Below are 22,347 nucleotides of genomic sequence, written 5' to 3' on the forward strand. Positions count from 1 at the left end.
TCACGATATCGTTTATACGACCTATTTCGTTCGTGATTCTACAGAAACGTCTTTCCAAACGCCCCTTTTTTCGTGTTTCATGTTTGTGATTCTAATCATGATTATATCCAATTTCGACTAAACGCAATCGTGATTCTGCAGAATCGTGATTTGAATCATGATTCTAATCATGATTCTAGGGTAAAAAAGTGTCGAATAAACGCACCCCAAATATATGCTTTGCTGGCAGTCATTCAGTTTGTGCATAGTTGAATGTGCAGTCGTCCCCATTTTAAATTTAGCATTGAGAATACTAGTTATGACTCCTCCAAGTGATTTTGAGTAAAAAAAATCATTTTGAGTCAGGTCCTTGTAGGCTACCAGTTTTAAACTAGAATTGAGAATGAATTTAAAAATAAATTTCTCTTGAATGTATAGGCCTATTTTATTTTAAATGCATTTTGCAAGCATAATTTGCAAGCACAATACCTGGCGTATTTTTAGCCATAATTCAACATATGTTTAATTGGGTTCTTAAAAGCGATAATGAATTTTATTCATATTTGGCCTTTTTTGCCCACTGTAAAATGGTGAATTTCTCATGTTTAATACCCCTTGAGGAAAACACCACCCACCCTTACAAAGCTCTTAAATTGAAATACATGTATTGAGATACATTTAAAGGAGCATTCATACGCCAACTTTGCAATTGGTTAATCATTGGTACATGCACATTTAATTCGGGAATTTCAAGATTAGTGTTAAACAGCAGTGCTACAATGCTGTATAAATCTGAAGGATTTAAATATAAAAAAATATTTGACACTTTTTAATCTTAAGGATTAAATATTAAATCTCAGAAGACTTGAATTCAAAGCTGAAAGGTCTATATTTATAAATCCAATGTGTCATGGCTGGTCACTGCTGATCTGGATTTATTAAAATTCCTTGAAATTTAAGGTGTAGTGTTGGGCAAAACAAACACCAACCACAACACCTGCATTGAATCGTGGCTAGTGTATGGGATCAATGTTACTCGGCATCAAACTGTTTTTAATGTGAATGATATCATTTTACCCTAACACCAACACCTATAACTAGCACAAACACCTGAACAGTGAACATCATATTGAAATAACCATATTAAAAAATTATAGCTCACTTTTGGAATGACTCTTGATTTTCCCTTTCCCTGTTGGTAAACAGTGCTGCAATTATTTAGAATATGAATACAACCCTCTCTGCATATTATTTAAGCTGAAAATATGAAGGACCGCGCAGAAGTGTGTCTTAGCCCACCTCCGCAAACCATCGCCCCCATGTACATGAAAGCTATATTGATTGGGATTGCCTAGTGTTTGCATGCACCCACGTATCAAGAAACTATTACAATCCCTGAAATTCTACCTGTGAAGGTGTTGGCTTGTGAAGATATTGATGATTACGGTCAGCATTCATTAACCTATATTGTAAGGCTTTCCTCTTGTCAAAGATATGGTAATAGAAGTTAAGTTTTTGTTTAAGATGGTGGTTGGGGAGCTCTTTTGGGGTATTACATCACAGGACCTTCGGCGACGGATGGACTGTCTGTTGTCGCCTTTCTCGTCTTCACACTTGTCATCTTTTTAGAGAAGGCATAGTAAGGTGGTGATATATGCTGAGTTGGAAAGTCCCTTTTTAAAGAAATATTTACAGGTGTTTGATGGAATAACTGAGTTTGATGAAAGAGTGACTTTCACTCTTTATAGAGTGAATTCAGGGAGTCTGTAGAGTCAGTGTTTATAAAAAGAAAGATTTTATAGTTTTACCCATATATATTTATTTTCTTCGATAGGGTTATTGGGAACTTGTTGCATAAAAGTTTTTTGAGTAACCTCACCATCCAATGGTATCTATCTATCCTGGAATCCTTGATTTTGATTGGCTGTTGAGCAGTGTTACCATGGTAGTTATTATTGGATGGTACAGATACCAAAATAGTAACCTTTATGCTACAGGGGCACAGGGCAAATAGGTTCCCAAATGTGAAAAAATAGATGTAGTATTTGAAATTGATATAATTATGATGCAAGAGCCTGTGTAGTATGCCTAGCAATAGCAAGTGAAGCTTAAAATTCTTCTTATTGGAATGCTTATGCTCCCCAGGGAGTGGAGAAAGTGCATGCATTTTGTGTGGGCATGCCAGGATCGGATGACTGGGGTAATAATATTTCTGTAAAGTGCTTGGAAACATGGTTCTGATGTACTCAGCACTATGTAAAAGTGAAATAATATTGGAGTTAAAGAGAAATTCCAGTAGTTGCAGTTAACACTGATTTCATGAGAAAGTCTGTAAAACAAGGCTTAATTGTCAGTATATCATCGAGGATCTAGATCTGGTACAGTTACATTAACTCAACTTTGTGAATCTTGAAATCTACGCTGAAAAATGTTCACACCGAAGATCCCCAACACAGATAAGCGCACGTGGGACAATGTATAATATTGCTTAGAGCGTCGGGCCCGACGCTCTACCCGTATCCTGTGCTTATTTACTGATTTCTCAGCAATTACACAATTTCTTCCAGAATCCGTTGGCACATGCGTTTCATTTATAGAAACAGACACTTTGGTGGTCATTTCATTGGATTCTGTACGAACTCATTTTGATATCGTTACCAAAACTAGCATTTACCTTTAAGGTTAGGCGAGACTGAATACTTTTCATTATTTAATGAGTTAAGTAAACCAGAGCAGTAATTTAATACCTTTTAATTCTTTCATCCATCATGCATACAAGTAATGCTTCTAATCAATAAATGACTCATTTTGCCTTATTATTTTTCTGCTTAAGTTCCCTGTCATGATAACAATAAGGAACTCCAAGGATTGAAGCTATAATTTCATTAGTTGTTGAGTGCTGTTGCCATGGTAATCAATACTGATGGCATTTTTTTTTATCAATTGTAAGTTCAGGCTCTCTCTTTTCTTTATTAAGTCCTTCCTGGTTACTACTCTTAATACTTTCAATTATTATTTTTTTAACCTCTTTATTTTCCTTTTTCTTAGTGATAGTGGTATCTTATTGAGATGTGGAAAATGTGGGCTTGATCTGGTCGAGTTCAAACATCCTTATATCGAATGACTTGACTAATTTCTTTCAAGGAGATGATTGTATTGGCGCCATTTTGAAGGAGAAAAAAGTTCCGTGTTTACTTGGCAGGATCTCAAGTAGTCTTTGACTGATGTTGCTCATGAGTTATTGAGGAGTAGGCTTGATTTTAATTACATGCCCGATCGAAAGAGTTCACTATAATCCTCTCACTTTTGTAACCACATTTGTAAACGTTGAAGATTATGGAGCCTTGTAGCTGATATATTATTGAATGGTTTCATTGTTTTGATATCATTATCTCACTGATAAAAACCATAATCATTATCTTCATTCTTGTCATGCACATCTTCGTCATTATCATACTTATCCTCATCATCATCATCACCACCACCACCACCACCATAATCATCACCATCAATAACCTCAATAATTTCATTTTCATTTAAATGTCATGTTTTATTTTAAATAAGTAACAATTTCACTTGTTTAAAATGATAAAACATGATTATTCCATTTATCAATCTGAAATGATAGTGCATTCATGTATTCATTAACGCTCTGTTCTCTTTCTGCTTGTTTTTTTACAGTAACAGTCTTCATCATACACTGACAGATCTCAAGCCTGCTACTGAATACCAACTAAGGTAAGAAAACTAGCTTACGGCTATAAACCCCAGTTCAATTAATACCCTTTTAACCCCAGGGGCACTGTTTCCATAGGCATTTAGTTTTCTATGATTGCATTCAATTTTTTGTTTAAAGTAAAAAGGAATGTCTTTCTAAGCACTTGCAGTTATGTGAAATGCTGAAAAATCCTAATTGCCCATTTTTTTAAACAAATAAATAGATCATCTTTATTTCATAATCAAATAGAGAATGTACAATTTACCTAGATCCTTATAGTCAGATTGTTTGAGCGTAAGTCTGAAGATTCTCCTCAAAGCAATACTGCTAAACAAATTATGCAGTGGATGTTGGTCCTATTTATTGTTGCGTGAAGGTTTGTATGTCTGGGTCGTGGCTAGGTACAGGAAACAGTGGTCGAGGGCAGGAAAGATACTTTACAAATATCATCCTGTTTCAACAAATATCGTCCTTGATAACATTTGAGCTGTCCAACCATCCTCTCTCATACTAACCACTTGTCTTTTTTTAATTAGTAAGGAGTCCTCCAAACAGGTTATCAAGATGGTCAGTATACTTTTGACGTCATGAAATTTGTATTTTGAATTACTTTGAAGTATTTTGAAATACTTCAAACATTATCCATTGAGGATTTGTTTTTTACTTTTAGTCTGAAAACATTTGAGAATTGTCTTCAGGGGACTATTGATAAAATTGAATGAAATTATGAAAACTATTGAAATTGAATTCTTGAAAGTTTCAGGACTAAAACAGACAACACACCCACCCGTTTTCAAAATTGACTGAAAAGTTTGGTGTTGATATATAAATCAAAAATGTGATTTGGCTAGATTTGTACAAAAGAAAATTCATTTCAATTTAAATTTTCAAGAATGATGTTTTTTTTGTGTGTTCTGACGTAACACCAGACCATCAGTCATAGGACAGGACTGGTAATTCTCATATCACAAATGATAGGTCTACTTGTTGAACAATGGAAACGTGTCTATCTAGTGACAAAAAGATGAACAAAATCAACTGAAATAGAGGCTAATTTTATATTAAGGAAGCGTGAGATTACTGGTGTTTACATCAATGTGATTTACGAGGACATTGTGTACCTGAGCTGTCACATGTTAGTACATTATTCAATTCGCAATAATAAAAAGAAAAGGAGATACAAGATACAGCATCATTTACATTGTCTATGTCTATTGTGAATTTAATCAGATCCTAATAAAAAAGGATAAATGCAGAGGAATATCAAAGTACATTATTTTTAATCATGACACTTTGGCAGAGTACTGTAATTTGATACAGAGAAAATGGGGGATTTTCTAAACAATCCTGGTTGATTTTAGTGATTGAAATTTGATGTGATATTTCCTCATTCTGAGTTCATGAATGAACCTTTTACATTGTGATTATAATAAAGCCTCGAAGGAGAATGAATCCCATGGAAAAAGTTTGCTCGTGTAAAAAGCAGAAAAAAAATTAAAGAAATAGATCAACAAAATTTTGAGTAAAATGGGCAATAATAAGAAAGTTTTGAGCATTTGATATTTGAGATTACTTCTGCTATGGAGATCCTCCCATTGGCAATGCGAGCAAGACCTGTGATCAATAAAGTACAGATCTCCTCTTTGGACACTGAAAATATCCCCCCCCCCCCAAAAAAAAACAAAACAAAACAATTTTCTCATTTTAATATTAGGACAAACAATTCTTCCATGATTTAATATTGTGAAACCTGTATTACATGTCCCCTCACAAAAAAGAACAACTAATCTTGCAATAGACTAGATTGATAAAAGAGAAAATGTGAGTGAAATATGTTCTACAGTAATCAGGAATTTGTACATGTGTTACATCACAGATCTTGGTCGCATTGCCAACAGGAGGATCTACATATTACGAGTGATCTCAAATCAAATGCGCAAAACTTTCTTTTTATTTATTCATTCTTCCTTAAACGTTTGTTACTCTGTTTTTTTTTTCATTCTCTGTGAGAAAATAATCATTAATAGTACCAACTTATAAACAATATTCCATTCTCATCTTGTATGTGTGAAGTATTAATAGAATTGTCTGATGTAAAGCTTGTACTTGCCCCACATTTGAAATGATATTTCATTTTCAGACTTTCAGTATATCAACTTCTAGTTGCAAGAGTGATATTGTCCAAGATAGTTGCTATTTATGTATAAAGTGTCTCTAAAATATGGCTTCGTACTCGTTAATTATTTCTCCCATGATAGTACAATATCCCCAAAATAAATTTCATACGTCTAGAACTCTGAATATTGTAATCTGTAACCGATTGTGGTTGTACTCATAAAAGTAAAGTCATTCTCTGTGCGGACATTGAGTTGAAGCTAAAAACATCCAACTTGAGTTTATTAAACTTGATCTACATAAAGATTCTAAGTAATTGAAAAGCAATCTTTCTATTTCCGTCTCTTTTATGCCTTCACTTAATCAAAAGGATATATATTTCACACAGGTTTATAGCATAGTGCCCTACGTCACATGTTATCGTCAAAGTAGTTTATGGTTGGGCAGTAATTGTTTAAAAATGTTGGATTACATTGATATGCATTTAAGACTATTTTAGGATCTGTCCCTGGAATAAAAGCTCAGATTAGAAAAGTGGAAAATGAGTTTGAACGATGAGGTTATTGACATACAGAATATTTATTTTGCACATATTCAAACTGATAGAAGGAAGAGAGTTTTATCTATGCATGATGAAGCCACTTGCATCCCTGTATAAACTTGGCAAATTTGACTCTAAAATGTGAAATTGTACTTCATTATTATAAGATATTTTCATTTTATTGAATGTATATTATTAGTAAGAAACTCAACCGATATTGTCTTATTTTTTTATTTAGACTGCCTTCCAATTCCAGGGACATTAATTCATATTGTCTCAGGAAATTGTATATATTCAGTTTGATTTTTTTCCCCTTCTGATGTATAATAGACAGGAAGACTGTCCAGCCCCCAAAATAAATTATTGTTTCTATGCAAGAAGCAAACATTGATTCTATCTTTATTATACCTGTTATAAATTCTCATAGTTTCCTTCCTTTATGCCATGCTTCCGTTTTACTGATAGCAGTTACGTGGGAAGCATGCTTCTAAAGTTCTTGTTCACATTAATCATGTCGGTTCGTTGTTAACAACACTACTTAATAAATGATGAAGTAGAAAAATAAGACTTTAATTACAATTTTTTTTTAAATTCCAGTTTCATTGAAAATGTAATATTCCTGACTTATAAAAACTGTCACATATATCCCAGAAAAGTTGATAGTTATTTTTTTCTTGACTTTTTTAATCCTTGCCATGTCACTATGAGCGTCTCTTTAGAAAGCATCAATTTTTTTCCTTTTGCCCATCAATGTATTTCTTCCCTTTTGTTGAAGAATGATAGGAAAGCTTTTAAGATGATATTTTTTATGATATCAACAAGAAACTATCATAAAAGCAAATCAACATATTGCATGGATGCATTAAAATCAAACAAAAGGTAATAACATGCAAACTACAAGCACACAAAGAAGATACCATTTGTAAAATAAAAAAAACTGAAACAAAACAACAGTAACAATAACAGGAATACCACCAACAATATATTTGCTAATAGGGCTATGATAAATGTGATGATCATGGAAGAGTAAACAAAAAGGATGAAATAACCCAATATGTATTTTATTTTTTAGTAATAATTATTTTTCGAATACTTTTAATGCTCTTTATAACCCCTTATCTCTTTTCCCTCTTTCATCTCCTATAGTGTGAGTGCAATATTGGACGGTATACATGGTTCCCCATCACGGCCGGTTATCTTGGAGACCAATGGCTGCCCACCTGACGTGCCCTTGATGCCAAGGCTCACAAGTAGGACCAAGAACTTCTTAGTCCTGTCCTGGAAGGCATCCAACTCTAATGGGTCCAAAATCCACAGTTATTTGCTGCAATGTGATAAGGTATGCCATCTTCTGTTTTATTCTTAAAAACAAAGATAAATTCTGTTAAAGAGATTTCTTTTGAATTTCTTGCTGAAGAACCAGGGGCCTCTTGCAAAAAGAGTTGCAATTAATCGCAACTCTAGAAATCATTTGCAACTTGATTTTCAACCAATCAACAGTGCGCATTTGGGACTTGCGATTGATTTTTGGCTTGCGTTCAAATGCAACTCTTTCTGCAACGGGCACCAGATGGAGAATTGAATGGATTCCCTATTGAACTTTAATGTCATTGTCTGTAAAAGATACCGAGCTAGCCAGAGAGCTTCTCTAGTCCATTCTAAGAGGTTTTCTTGTTGTCTAGAGCCTTAAAACCGAGTATGAATTCTGCATTGTGATAAAGTTCTCCCAAACAACATTACTAGGAGGGTAGCTTTGAATGGAGGGGAGGAGTACAACATGGGCCCTGGAAGGTTGATTAGACCAAGGTTCATCTTATTGTTACCTGTCCTGACTTGAGAGGCTCCAGGGATGGTCTATTGTTCTGTCATTGCTTTGCATTTGACGTCTGTAACGTGATGTCATTCCAGTGTTCCGGCTGCGTGTCACATGATAATGTGTCATCTGTGCTTGTAGGAAAGGGCATTTTAGGGGTTGCCACTTTCTGCCGGTGTCTTAGATGCTCCATTTTCATTTGAATGAATGATTATTGTAGAGGATGCCATGATCTCTGAACATCCTGAGGAGAGGGTATTCATACTTGCTTCTTGGAGGAGGGGGTGGGGGTGTTCGAGAAAGAGTTACAATAAAGTAACTCTTAAAAGCACAAGTCAAAACCTTGTGCTTTTAATTTAATTATGGTTTATTACGTGGCAGTTATGGGTCACTATTCATCCAAAGAACAATCTAAAAAAAAACTGTTTATCAACCTATCAGAAGCATGAATTTCTGAGTTGTATTTGATTTGTTTGGTTGTGTTTAAATGCTATTATTTTCCAACTTGCTCCTGAGTCCCAGGAAGGTCTCCTGCTGAAGCTTAAACATACACGTACGTCACTAACAAGATAACCCTGCTGGTTGTAACACATCACTTAATTCTAATTCCAATATTGAAAACCAAAACTCAGGCACACGCCTATATAGACATCTATTTCAATTTTTTATTGGGGGCATATGTGGCTATATCAATTAATATAATTACATTACGTGTAGCTTGCAGTACTTCCAAATATCAATTGATAAATTAGTGAGGACTGCATTGGTTTGTACTTTTGCAAGCAAAGTTAGTTCCTTGAGATACTGTTTCCTGCAGTTTCGTGTCTTTTCTCATATTTGACTTTGAATTAAGATCTTGATGAGAAAAGGGTTTTGTGAAAGTAGGTCTAGTCAACTTCCTTCTCCCTGCTCTGGACATCTGTCAAGGGTTGACCCAGGATTGAAAAGGTCAAGGTGGGGGTCATACAAGGTCACCAGCTGTAAGTAGGACATCCTGGTGAAACTAGCAATGTTTAGATTTGGTGATGTACTCACCAGGGGTAGTTGAACTTTACCATCCAGCAGCCTGATTGATGGATTGTTTTGAAAAGTTTCATTCATATTTATGGCTCAAGTCAGGTACATGTACAGGCAGGAACCCATGAAAGACGGTAAATTTATAATCCCTGATTGGGCAAATAAGTCTGTGTTTGAACGGCTTGAACTAGATACCGGTGAGCTAACAGGCTTAGGACGCAATGTCCCTCAAGCAGGGGAACCCTCCGTCAAGATGTGAAACTGTCTAGATAGGGTTAAGCCCTGGTGGGATTAAGAAAAGTAGGTCACATATTGAAAGCAAACATGGATATTCGTGTCTGCCATCTTTCTCTACGTCTTCCTGTATTATTTCATTCGTTCTTTTTCAGTTTATCGTTCTCCATCCTCGTCTTCTTTCCATCTCTATTCATTTTTTTCCTCATTAGAATGTGAAATCACTATTGATGATATCCTTCTCTTCATATTTCGGTCTTTTCAATCTACGATTAGGAAACGATTATTAGAACACTTTTCTACTTATCTCATACACAGTATGGTCTAATATTATTTCCCAAGCTGTAGTTCTGACTCTTTAGGCGGTGCTGCACCATCCTGAGTTTGCCCAATCTCGAGATTTTAGACCGATTGGCGATTAATCTCGAGATTCAAGAAACCCTGTCTCCACTATCGCAAGAAAAGCAATTCCTGCTCGAGCGAGGCATCAATGCATTATGGTCTGACGCTGTGAATAAGTAATCCCGAGTGTGTCTGCTCCTACGAATTAGCGTGATAAATCATGAAATAGCGCGCTATTTTGCAAAAAGTCCCAAGTTGACTTGGGATTACAGTCTAGAGATTAATCCTACGAACAAGTGCGATAATTGCGTCTCCATTGCAAATAATCTCGAGATTGTTCAGATCGGGGTAATTTGCCGGATCAGAAATAGCGCGCTTATTTGAAAACTTGGGATGGTGCAGACGACCCTTATGTCTTATCTCAGTCTGTATTGTAAGATATGCCTGCTCATTATTCTTTCATTTATCATCCCTTCGTCTTCCTTCATGTATCATCTCTGCTTCTTATACCTATTTTGGCTTCCCTTTTCTTTTATTAAAATAGATTTCCTTTCCTCCTTCTTTTGTTCAATTTCCCCTTTTTCTTTTATACCTTTTTTGTCCATTTTACTTCAATTTCCTTTCTCACCTTATCACTGTTTCCCTCTGTTTTTTCTTTCCGATTCTCTTTTTTTGTCCTTTCTTTGAGCTTTTCTGCGATACAATGTAATATCTTTTTTTATTCTGATTCTCTTTAATTCCTCTCCCAATCTAATCCTCACTCTGCTGATTCTCTCTCTCTCTTCTCTATCCTGATTCCCCTACATGCATGTTACCTAGCTTGAGCTCCAACAGTCCCCTTCAAACCAATGTTTATGTTTCATCAAGTGTCTGTCAAATTACACTACCTTGACATCCCGGCACATCTGACCTCCGACCTAGTTCATCTTCAGCTATCACAAGGTCACACATGTTTGACCTACTTATCAGAATTCAAAACATGAGAGACCATGTTTTTTAAATTTAACTTGTGGGAAACTTAGCAAAGGAATGGGAAGACACTATTGATATTATGTACTTGAGAACATAATAATGAGATAAAGTGATCATTGTTTATAAATGATGTTGAACTACTGCTTATTCTGGTTTCATGTTTCTGAATTCATGATGCTTGAACAATGAACAGAGTCCTAACCCTTATTGTTTGTTAATACCATCCCACACATTATGGTTTGCCTTTTACCTTATCATAAAGTGATATGTTGTCAACAAGAAAATGTTCACACAGCTTTTTAAAAGTAATATGAAAACATCCAATAGAAATGTTGTAATTTCTTAAATTGTGGGGATGTCATGGTGATCATGTAATCAGCTTTGATTGCAAGCTAATTGCACACAATCACTCAAATTTTCAAGATTTATTTAAGTATGTTTTTATTCTGACCCCAAGTATGATTTTGCTGCAAAAATCTGATCATAAACTGATGTAAGGTGTGTGGTGATTATAAGAATGTGGATGGTAGATATTTCTTTTGTTTGAATGGATATGAGGTCATCAAACTTTGTTCCTATGTTTGATGACTTCATTAGTAAAGACATACAACCAATTCAGTTCTCACAGTTGTATATCTAGCAACATTGTTTTTGTCTTTTTTCTTCCTTCCTCTTTTCAATTGATTGACTGTTTTCTCTATTCTGCTTCTTTACCTCTGTCTCCTTCATTTCTTTCATTTTCTCTCTTTCCCTCACTCCCCCTCTCCCTATTTCATTCATTCTATATTTGTATAGGGTAATGGTTCGAGTGGCTATGTAGCAATATATGAAGGCCCAGACAAGCAGTACAAAATCACCAAGCTCCAGCCATCCACTCTATACAGGTTTAGATTACAAGCCATCAATAGCCATGGATCAAGGTAAGAACTGTGTTCACATTCTAATGAAACGTATTCCAAAACATCTAGTATATACCCCTTTCATTAATTTGTGGATGCGGATCAGATGCAGCTTATAAGTATTCTTGAAAGGTCGAAGACCAGAATAATCCTGATTATTTGAGTACTACTTTTAGTAGGAATTGATCCGCATTTCCTCACTCATTCTGTACTAAATCTCATCTGTGAATTTATGCAGTATGGTGCGGAGTGTATCTGAATTAATGAACAATATTTTCATTGCTGGGTCCGTACTATTATTCTGATTTGTACTGATTCTGGACTATTTGAGGACAAATTCATGAACGAGTATATCCGTGGAGATAACAACTGTTCTCCAAAACGTATACAAAAGCATTTCTTGTATGTATTAACAAATAAGAAAGATAGGTAAGAGCTGTGTTCCCACTCCTGTAGAACTGATTCCTTATCCAAAACATAGTTTTGAATGTGTTATTATGTTCAGTGGCATTTTAAGTGGTGCTCAATAAATCAATAATAACGGAAGACCTATCTCGGAGGAAATCGATTGACTAGTTTATGACTTAACCTTAAACTTTGGAACTGAACCTCAGGGTGACGCATCCCAATTTTTAAATGACTTTCACTTTTGGTTTGTTAATTTTAATACCCTATGTGCTTCTCAGAATGGTAGACACTGTTCTTTGTAGAAAACTCATCCATTGATCTTTACCTGTCAGAAACAGAATATTAGTTATTTCTTAAACACATGTCCAAAAAAAACCAACAATCCATTCTTAGTCTACATTGTATTTTCACTTGGGAACTGGATTTCTGTATGTTGGTAGTATGCCTACTTTAATGATGGACATTATTTTACAGCACAACTAAATGAAAATTGAAATCCCCTTTAAAGTCCACATGTTTAAACGTGACTATCTCTTTCCCATTCTCTCTACAGTGGGTTCAGTGAGGAAGCAAAGTTCTATACATCGGGCAGCGTACCCCCGGTGCCCAGTCCACCAACCCTTATAGAAGCTCTTGCCAGGAGTTTGAAGCTTCAATGGCAGAGGGGTCCTGGTGACATCCATGGGTACTGTCTAGAAATGGATGATGAATCAAAGGTAAGAAAACAAGGATCCAGGACAGGTATTCAATTCGATACTTAAGCCAGAATTTCAAGAATTTTACTCAATTGTTTGTTTAAGTAGAATACTTAACCATCTTTGGTAATCAATTCAATTTTCTGACTAAGTATTCTGCTTAAACCTAAGTCAGCTAAGTCAACGTGATACGTGCAGTCATGCATTCTTCATCTGTGCACAGATGGATTCATACATTGCACGTTATTTGGCTCAAACTTTATGATGTCACAATGATTATCAGCAAGTATTTTGCTTAAATTTGGCTTGATAAAGTAAATTACTTAGATGTGATCTGAATACGTGCTTACACATTTTTACTTAGAGAAGTAAAAAACATGTAAGATACTTAGAATTGAATACCGGCTTTAATAGGACAATTGCTCCTGCATAAAGTTTCCACGTCTGTAAAGCATAACCAGAAACATGAACCTAACCCCTGTCATAATTCACACAGTATTCTCAACAAATCCCAAATCCAACAAGTATAGAAATTAATGATGGAGCACATTGTTGTATGAGTAAATATCAGATCATCGAGCATCAATGTTGCCTCATCCTTCATTCCTTAAGCGCTATAAATATATATAGGCCTGGACTCTGTCTTTGTCTTCAGAATTTATTCTGGAATCGGTTCATTTGCAACTACATATGTGATTTAAAGATATGTGGGATTAATAACAAACTTCTGACTGATTGAATAATAGAAAAACTTTTATAGGAAGCAACATCAGTTACTATTGCAGATGGGCAATGCCATAAAGTTTATAAACGTCCGATGCTTACAAATCATCATGGCATGAGCAGTTAGTGAAGTACAAAAGTGTTGATTGCTTTTTGCAATTCCTCAGTTGCAGTACTATTTGGACCCAATGTAAGTTTTGTTAGACTTCTGACTTTTAAAATCTAAATTTATTAAATCAAATAAATTAAAATTTATAATCATAGTGATATTGATATAGAAACATTTTCATTCTGTATTCCAGCGCTATGGCTTCCAGGTGGTGTACAGAGGAGAAGAAACAAGTCACTCTTGTAAAAATCTTGCCAGAAATTCAGATTACAAGTTTAGGGTAAGTACCTGTTTTGGTGTTTTAGAAAGCTCTTTGTAATACAGAACCCAGGCCCTTCAGTTAGTCATATAATAGCATACTGACATTCTGTATTCACTCAAAGAACTAGATGTAAAGTTATCTATCAGTTCATAAGGTACCTGAATTGAATATGTCATTAAAAAAAATTATATTGTAGCAAGAAAAAAAAAAGAAAAAAGAAAATTCTTTAGATCATCTTTGTAGTCCATACACTTTTTACAAGGTTGTCCATTAATACTCCCGTAAGACTTCTGAATCGGCCATTTTGAGAAGTTCATCTCCAAGTGCACTAAGGATGGGCAGCCTTTCACACCATCTGACCTTTGACCTTTGTTCCCTTGACAGTTATGTGCCTTCAATGAAGAGGGAAATAGTCGGTGGAGTAGCATAGTGGCCTTTCGGACGATGCCTGACGCACCGCGAGCGCCTTCCAAACCAAGCCTCAAGGGTAAACTGCATTCCACCAGTTTCAAGATCATGTGGGGTAAGTTTAGCATTCATTCTCTATTACCACAATAGGGAAATCACATTAAATATGTACATCCAACCCAGTGTATAACAGGCCTTAATGAAAATAAAATTATTTTTCTTGGTTTTCTACATCAAAGTCTGCCTTATTTCCACATATTGAGTTGAAACAAACATCAATACAATGCTTCAAATGAAAAGATGATCTTATATTCTATTACGTAACATTTGTACAAGTCTTCAGAGGGTTAGCATATTTTCAGGTGCTGCTCTACATAGTACCAAATTGATGATGTCATTGTCTGATGCTCTAGAATGAGAATTCTTGTTAACCCTAGACTTGTTTCCTCCAATATCTCTACAAAGTATACATAACAGATTTTCTAAAAAAGAATATTGTTCAAATAAAAGCCAAGTATTTCTAATTTTAAGTGTAGATTTTTTATTTACAGGCTTGAGGATAAGACAATCTTCTTTCCTTCTGTTTTGTTTGTATTGTTAAAATGTGATATATTTCTGATTTTTTTTTCCTTTGTAGATCCACCTAGGGATTGTGGAGGCTCTGAAGTAACATCATATCAACTAGAAAAAGCTGAAGTTAGAAGTAAGTATTCATCTTTCCTTTAAACTATGCAGATATAAAAACTTGATGAGATATAAGAATACTGATACGATATTGCCATGACCATTGCCAGGACTCTGATTCCCTCTAAGTCTTGGGCAATTTTCTTATGAAGAAAGGTGTCTTCATTGGAGTGTCATCCTAGGGGAGCTATCTTTCGGATAGATCAAGGCTGATGGGAAGTTATTGGATTGGAATCGTATTCGTGAATGCCTAGAACCATCAACATTTTGAATTTATGAGGACTGTTTATTAATTTTGGAGGCAAAGTGTCATGGGGCCTTTTTGGAAAAAAAAATGCAATCTGGGTAGACCACAGTTTACATGTATTAACTAGAACCAGTTTTACAGGCCCTGTTTTTTTTTTTATATCTATCACTATTTGACATTCATATTTAACACATGCTGTATCACTCTGTTTGCTAGATGGTCCCTTTTCGCCAGCATATAGGGGTATGGAACGGGAGCACCAGTTTGATAATCTAAAGCCAGGATGTACTTACTACCTTAGAGTCTCATGTACGAGTAAAGGAGGAACGAGTCCAGTAAGTACCCCTCCGCTCAAAGCACTAATATCACCTCTATCACTATCACCTACACCACTATCACCACCACCACGACCACCACTATCACCACCACTATTTCCACCATTATTATCACCACCACTATCACTACCACCACCAACACTATCACCTTCACTATCACCACCACTACCACTACCACCACCACCACCACCACTACTACTACCACCACCACTATCACCACCACCATTACCACCACTATCACCACCACTATCACCACCACTATTACCACCACTATTATCACCACCACTATCACTATCACCTTCACTACCACCACCACCACCACCACCACTACTACTATCACCACCACTATCACCACCATCATCACCACCACCACCATCATCACCACCACCACCATTACTATCACCACCATCACCACTACAACCACCACTACCATATCGCCACCATTATCACTACCACCACTACTACTACCACCATTATCACCAGCACCATCACCACTACCGCCACCACCACTTCATCTTCAAATTATCACATCCTGTTTCTGCTACAATTGACATTAAGTTAGACCAACCCATTTCTGTAGGGACCTTCAAATTGATTCTGTGAAGGATTATTACTTCTCTGATTTTTTTTTAATTGAAAAAAATGTTTTGTTGTTTGCAGTGTTCGGAAGTGTTTAGTATAACAACGCTACCCATAGTACCAGGCCAAAGTCATTCACCTAGAGTACATGGAAAACCTAAAGCTACTTCAGTCAATTTGAGATGGGGTAAGTTCTGATTTTCGGTCTGACTTCTAATATTATTGCGAATATAATCAGTTGTACCTTATTCCATGTTGAAACAAAGATCTTGGGTGGTAGAAAGCGTTCTTACATGCAGCCAAGTTGAAGGACAAAAACAATTAAACACCTGTGCGTTAGCTCATAAAAATAGGGTTTTATCACAGTTTTGTATTTTTTCTCCTTTGACTTGCATGCTTGTGGGAATACTGTATTGTCACAATTTAACCTGTCTTAACCCTAAATAGACTGGGCTATTTCAAAGCGTAAGAAGATGGGGGGGGGGGGGGGTGTTTAAATGTACTTTTTAAAGTACATAAGAATCAGCCCCCCAGTCTTGTTAGGGGTGGGGGCTATTGAACAAGAATATCAAGAAACACAGTTCTATGAAATGCTACCCCAAAATAAAGATCACCTTTCTTTTATGTGTTTTATTTTGGGTAAAAAAAAAATTACAGCTGATTTATTCTTGTATGCTGATTGTATTGTGATAAAATTTTGTGAGATTATATTTACCCAGCTACCAAACTGATACGAATAGATGTGCAGAAGTAGCAGTTTTTACATGCAGAAAGTGTATGTTGTCAGGGAATTAGATATGTCATTGTTTAGCAGAAGGGGAAATACATTAGGAATGCAAGGATTTTGAAAACACCAAATTACCATTTTCCTGAACATTAGCTACAAAAATGAAAGAAGTAATAATGACATGTTGTTTCATAGAAAGTTCGGGGAGGATTTTATAATTACAGGAAATATGTGGGCTGTCCGTTGACATTTCTTTGTGAGTCACGTCATGCATGTTTTGCTGTTAGTTTTGAGAATGAATGTATTTTTTTGGCCGGGTTGGAGGGGGGGGGGGTAGCACCTTGAAAACATATTTTGATTAGAAGGGCTGAATTTAATCTTATTTTTCTCTTAAAGGTTTCACTTTAATGAAGAAAATAATTTTTTAAATTATTTTTTTATACATATATTTTTAATGATCTCAGGGCGTAATTGATCTGAAATCAGATTATTGGATTGTGAAGTGTGGGAGGAAAATGGGTTGGTTTTATGGTTTTACAAGGGTTTCTAATGCATATTATAAAGGTAGTAATGTTGAATGGTTTTGAAGAGAATGATAAGACAAACAGAGGTTTAAAGTGCTGACACACCACTCTTGAGAAGACCAAAGACACCGTGGAATCTTATTCATAACCCTGATACACCTAATTTGTCAATGACTAAATTGTGATATGTGCATGCATTACATTAGAACATAATGTTTAATTTCTATGAGACCAAAATCAAATGATATCAATGTAATTCATGTGTATCATTTTCAAGTCTAACACAGTCTTTAAAAGTGAATCATCCTGGTATAACACTGACAGTGATGTATCGATATTGATATTAGTTTTCATTTTGAAATCCATGGGATTCAAGTTTCATAAAACATTTAGGATTGATTACTCATATTTCTTGCATTGGCTTTATTAATATTTTCCTCTTGACATTATATGCTGCCAAGAAAGTATGATATAACTCAACAAACTTTCTGCATCTATGGTTTCAAAACTGATCAAAGAGTTAATGTTAGGCTTGGATGTTTTTAATATCCAAGCAAAAGGACATTTTGTCTGGAATCATTTCAGTGGAGAAAAGTAGCAAAAAGTCTTTTGTGATATTTGGCCAACTCCTTTTTAAATCAAATGTTTAAAATTCATTATATCCTTTCATGGAACTTAGCTAAGGAATTTATTGTATGAATTTGATGAGTGATAAATAGGGGAATCAAAGAAATGTTGAAATGGCATAGTTCTGTATCCAAATTCAGTGATCCCCTACCACTTCAGTCAAACATTCATGATCATAAGCATGATAATGATAGATTTATCATTCAGATTCAATCTATTTCATTCACTTCTACGTTATTTGTGAGGCAATGTGAGAGTACATTGTTTCTGATCTCTTGTCATGCTTTGTTTGATTGATTCACATTGTGCTGCACTCGACCCAGGTGAGGTGATATTGGGTACCTGGTATGATTTATTCCTTGAATGCTTTAGCGCCTATTAATATTGCGGCTCAGCTACAACCAGGGTAATTATATGATACCAAGTATCAAAGCATAGTTGAGTATATGCACATAGTAACAGCGCTATGTAAATGGACATATTATTATTGATGTGACTCATCTCAATAATGAAAAGTTAATCGAGGTAATGTAAGTCATCTTGTGTTTTTAACCTCGATTTTAAACCAAACTACTCTTTCTCCAGGCATGCCGGACTACAACGGGGGTGCTCCAATCACAGAGTTTTCAGTCGAAATGACAGCAGCTGATAATAATGTTACTAGCGAAGTCCATCGGGCGACAGCAGACATCACAGAGTGTACCGTCAATAGCTTGCTACCGGGAAGGACATATGACTTCAGGTTGAGGTCTTGTAACAAAATAGGGGTAAGTGTGAATGGAGAGGACTTTGGGAAGAGTAGGCAAAGTAGCAGGATTACAGGGGTAAATTTATAATATGTCTACTGCCAGCCTGTCCACTCACCACATGGTCTATCTTCATTTAGTCTGATGCCATTCTGTCCATCAACATTTCGTCTAACAACCATTTGGTCCAATAACCGTTAGGTCCAATCATCACTTCATCTAATCACCAGTTTGTCTATGACCATTTCATTTCATAACCAGTTGGTCTAATATCTATTTCATTTTCATTCATTTCGCCCAATTGACACTTAGTCCAATTAGACCAAATGGTATATGGACTAAAAGGCTATTGGATCACCTGAGTGGACAAAATGGCAATTAGACCATGTGGATAATGGACGAACTGATGGTAGACCAAATGACAGTAGACAAATTGGTGTTTGGACAAATTGACATTAGATCAATTGAAAATAAACCGTTAACAGGTACCTGTTTTTGAAAGGGGCAATGGGTTTTCTTTTTTAAAAGAAAATGCAATCTATATTAGATTATCATGCAAGTGACATAAGAAAGAAAATCCCCCAAACGAGACAATAAGAATAAAAAACAACAAATAATGAATAATCTTCCGAGGCACCTAACCATATTTCCCCAGGGAAAATTGTGGCTATGATCCCATGTTTGAGGAAAAGAGTGACGGTCTATTTTGAGCATGGTTCTTGTCATTAGAGTGTCATTTTTGTTTTCTGAAGTTTAAAGGGGGTTCTTAACTTAACTAGTCAGCAACTGAATTATCTGATTCATATACATGTCGGCCTTGTAAAGGGACCAATCGGTTCCGTGAGGAAATAGGTTTTGTGCTCCTTGACATTCATTTTAATCTTATGCAATTCAAACTCGTGCATGAATTTATGAAACACATTTCAGTTTTGTATAATACACATTTTCCATGGACTCATTATTGCGTTATCTTGGCATAAAAGTCATGGGTATAGTATTTCTGATTTGTTATTATACGTAACTACAGTACAGTAACTACATGTTGTCTGTATTGATGATTTGAATACTTCTTGCCTTAAAAGTGGGTTGTTTATTGGAAGGGGGCAAAGCATCCCCTCATCATCCATGTCTGGAGGTCAGGTCAATTTCCTGCATCTTCAAGGGGAGTTTCCCCTCAATCACCAGGGGAATTTCCCCTCGACCCCCAGGGGAATTTCCCCATTCTCATCAGAGTCAATCCTGTATTAAGACCTTGCAGTAAGGCATATCTGCATGTCAGAACAGCTTGATATAATTCAGATTTTCAGGTCTTTAACACAAGTTAGTTAGTCACATGATTATGAGCCTGTTGATATCGGATGAAAATATTACATGTGCTTTTTCCCTTTCCCTTGAACGGTCCCAAATTGTAATCATGATGTAATTTTGTTGTCTGAGTAGACATAATTAGATTTCCTTTTGTACAATCGCTTAAGAGTCATCGAAAACCATTAATGATTGGGAATGTGCATGTCTACTTTACTTAATGTAAATGTTTGAAGGATTATATATCATGTACTAAATAAGTTAGAAAAAATCCAGTTATATAAGTTTGGAAAATGGTTACCCCCCCTCCTTTCCCTCAGAAGCAATATCCTAATGCTTTATATATTCATCATTGTACATTCAAAAGGATAGAACATGAAACTTTACTGATCGATTGATTAGCTTACCTGATATCTCTAGACTCTAGTGAGTAAGACCTTGTGTTCATGCTTATTTCTAACTTATATTTTATTTCCATTGATCATCATTTTGATGGAGAAGTTCAGGTATTTAATTTTTTCTTAAATGAACTCTCTGACGTGACTCATACAAGAAAGACAACCATCATTACTGATCAACGCTATTTCTCTTTTCTGTTTCATTTCCATCTCAGTATGGTCCCTATTCAGAACCTCTTCGAGTCAGTACGGGGGCGGGGCCTCCTGATGCTCCTACTGAGCTGACTGCATCCTGTGTCACCACCTCCGTTGTCCTCCTCAGCTGGCAGAAACCTTGTTTCAATGGAGCTGACATCACAGAATACAGAGTGGAGAAGGCATCAGAGAATGGCACATTCTCATTAGTAAGTTGTATTTGGAACATTCTGGGTCCCGTAACACACAGGTTAGCAATTCATCATATGCTCGATTTCTATGACTGATTGTACATTGTAGCCAATGGAATCAATCGTACAAAAATGTTCTAGGATCATTGCTAAACTTTGTGTTACAGGCCTCTGGTTAGATCTTTACATCCTGAATTTCAGATTTTTATCACTTAGCAGCTTTAAAATGAAGTCGTACTGGTAGGGTCTGCCATATTACGGGCAATATTTATTTTTCCAGGTCAATCTCTCTCAATGAATTACTACGCAAAGGCTTTGGTGTTGTACAAATCACATCTATTATTCCTCTTACAGGCGTATAGCGGTTCAGCTACCACTTGTGAAATCCGAGGTCTTCAACCAGCCACCTACTACTACCTAAGGGTCCAGGCTCTCAACGCAGCCGGCCATGGACCGTTCAGCTCCGTAGTCACATGTCAAACCCTTCCCTCCTCCCCCGAGGCTGTACCCTCGTTACGAGTAGTCTCCTCCACCTCCGACTCGTTACTCATCCAATGGACGGAGCCCAGCGACTGCGGCTCAGAGATCATTGCATATAACCTAGACATTGGAGAAGGCCAGCCTATCTTTGTGGAGGGCAACGTTACCCAGTACTGTGTAGACCAGTTGGAACCTGATACCAAATATAGGTAAGTCCCTGCTGACATGCAAGTCTGGAGGCATGATTGATTTATCTAGTTCTTGATTAGCTACCTTTTAAAAATGAAGGTTAAGTCAAGAAGCTGTCTCAGTGTCACAATAGACAAAGTTGTCTTATGATATAAACTGCACCATCTTTGACTCAAAGAGCAGAATAAAATTTTAATTTTAACAACTCTTGGGGAAACTCTCCTGCAGACGGGAGAAGCTGTCTTTGAGGAGTTGGATAGTTTTACCCAGAAAGGATGTCTGTTGGGAGAGTTCAGTGAGCTGAATGTTATCTTGTTGGGATATGTTCAGGTGGATACTGTATTTAAGAGTTGTCATGGAACAGCACAAATGATATGATGGTGAACAATAAAAAAACTATAATATTTGAAAACAATATGAATATGTGTGGTGATTGAAAATGAGGGCTCATAAACAAAGGTTACCTCTAATCAAACATCGTCTCATCTCCTCACAGGATACGAGTCCAAGCCCTTAACAGCATTGGTGAGGGTCCTTACAGCGCTGTCTTGAAGGCCATCACAAGAGCTCTACCGCCAATCCCACCAAGGTTAGAATGTATCTACTACAGCCATCAATCACTCAAACTCAAATGGGGCGATCAGACCAGGACGGTTGGAGATTCCAAGTCACTCAACTTTACTTTGGAAATGGAAGACAAGAGAGGAAGGTAAGTAGAGTACTGCCTTCACAAAATGTTCAGGAATCATTAAGCGCTGTTTACGGGTTCCATATACCCATGTCTCACTCGAAGACTTTGGGTACCAGGCATTAAAAATATAATATTTCCGCACCCCCCCCCCAATTTTTTTTTTCAGAGATTTCGGATGGGAAAGTGAAGAATAA

The 22,347-nt window shown here is 36.2% G+C and overlaps 1 protein-coding gene across 2 annotated transcripts in view; it reads left to right on the top strand.

Moving 5' to 3' along the window:
• LOC121429438 (fibronectin type-III domain-containing protein 3A-like) overlaps positions 1–22,347 on the top strand; it is a 97,660-nt gene that overhangs the window by 64,857 nt on the left and 10,456 nt on the right. For both annotated transcript variants that reach the window (XM_041626432.1, XM_041626433.1), the window contains 13 exons: positions 3,661–3,717; positions 7,500–7,692; positions 11,527–11,651; positions 12,592–12,754; positions 13,759–13,845; positions 14,212–14,350; positions 14,873–14,938; positions 15,383–15,501; positions 16,162–16,267; positions 18,544–18,725; positions 20,623–20,811; positions 21,148–21,482; positions 21,959–22,171. In XM_041626432.1, the coding sequence (XP_041482366.1) occupies positions 3,661–3,717; positions 7,500–7,692; positions 11,527–11,651; positions 12,592–12,754; positions 13,759–13,845; positions 14,212–14,350; positions 14,873–14,938; positions 15,383–15,501; positions 16,162–16,267; positions 18,544–18,725; positions 20,623–20,811; positions 21,148–21,482; positions 21,959–22,171 (1,974 nt within the window). The remainder of the gene's footprint in view (positions 1–3,660; positions 3,718–7,499; positions 7,693–11,526; positions 11,652–12,591; positions 12,755–13,758; positions 13,846–14,211; positions 14,351–14,872; positions 14,939–15,382; positions 15,502–16,161; positions 16,268–18,543; positions 18,726–20,622; positions 20,812–21,147; positions 21,483–21,958; positions 22,172–22,347) is intronic.

The sequence above is a fragment of the Lytechinus variegatus genome, chromosome 16 (genome assembly GCF_018143015.1).
Source record: "Lytechinus variegatus isolate NC3 chromosome 16, Lvar_3.0, whole genome shotgun sequence".
NCBI classification, from domain to species: domain Eukaryota; kingdom Metazoa; phylum Echinodermata; class Echinoidea; order Temnopleuroida; family Toxopneustidae; genus Lytechinus; species Lytechinus variegatus.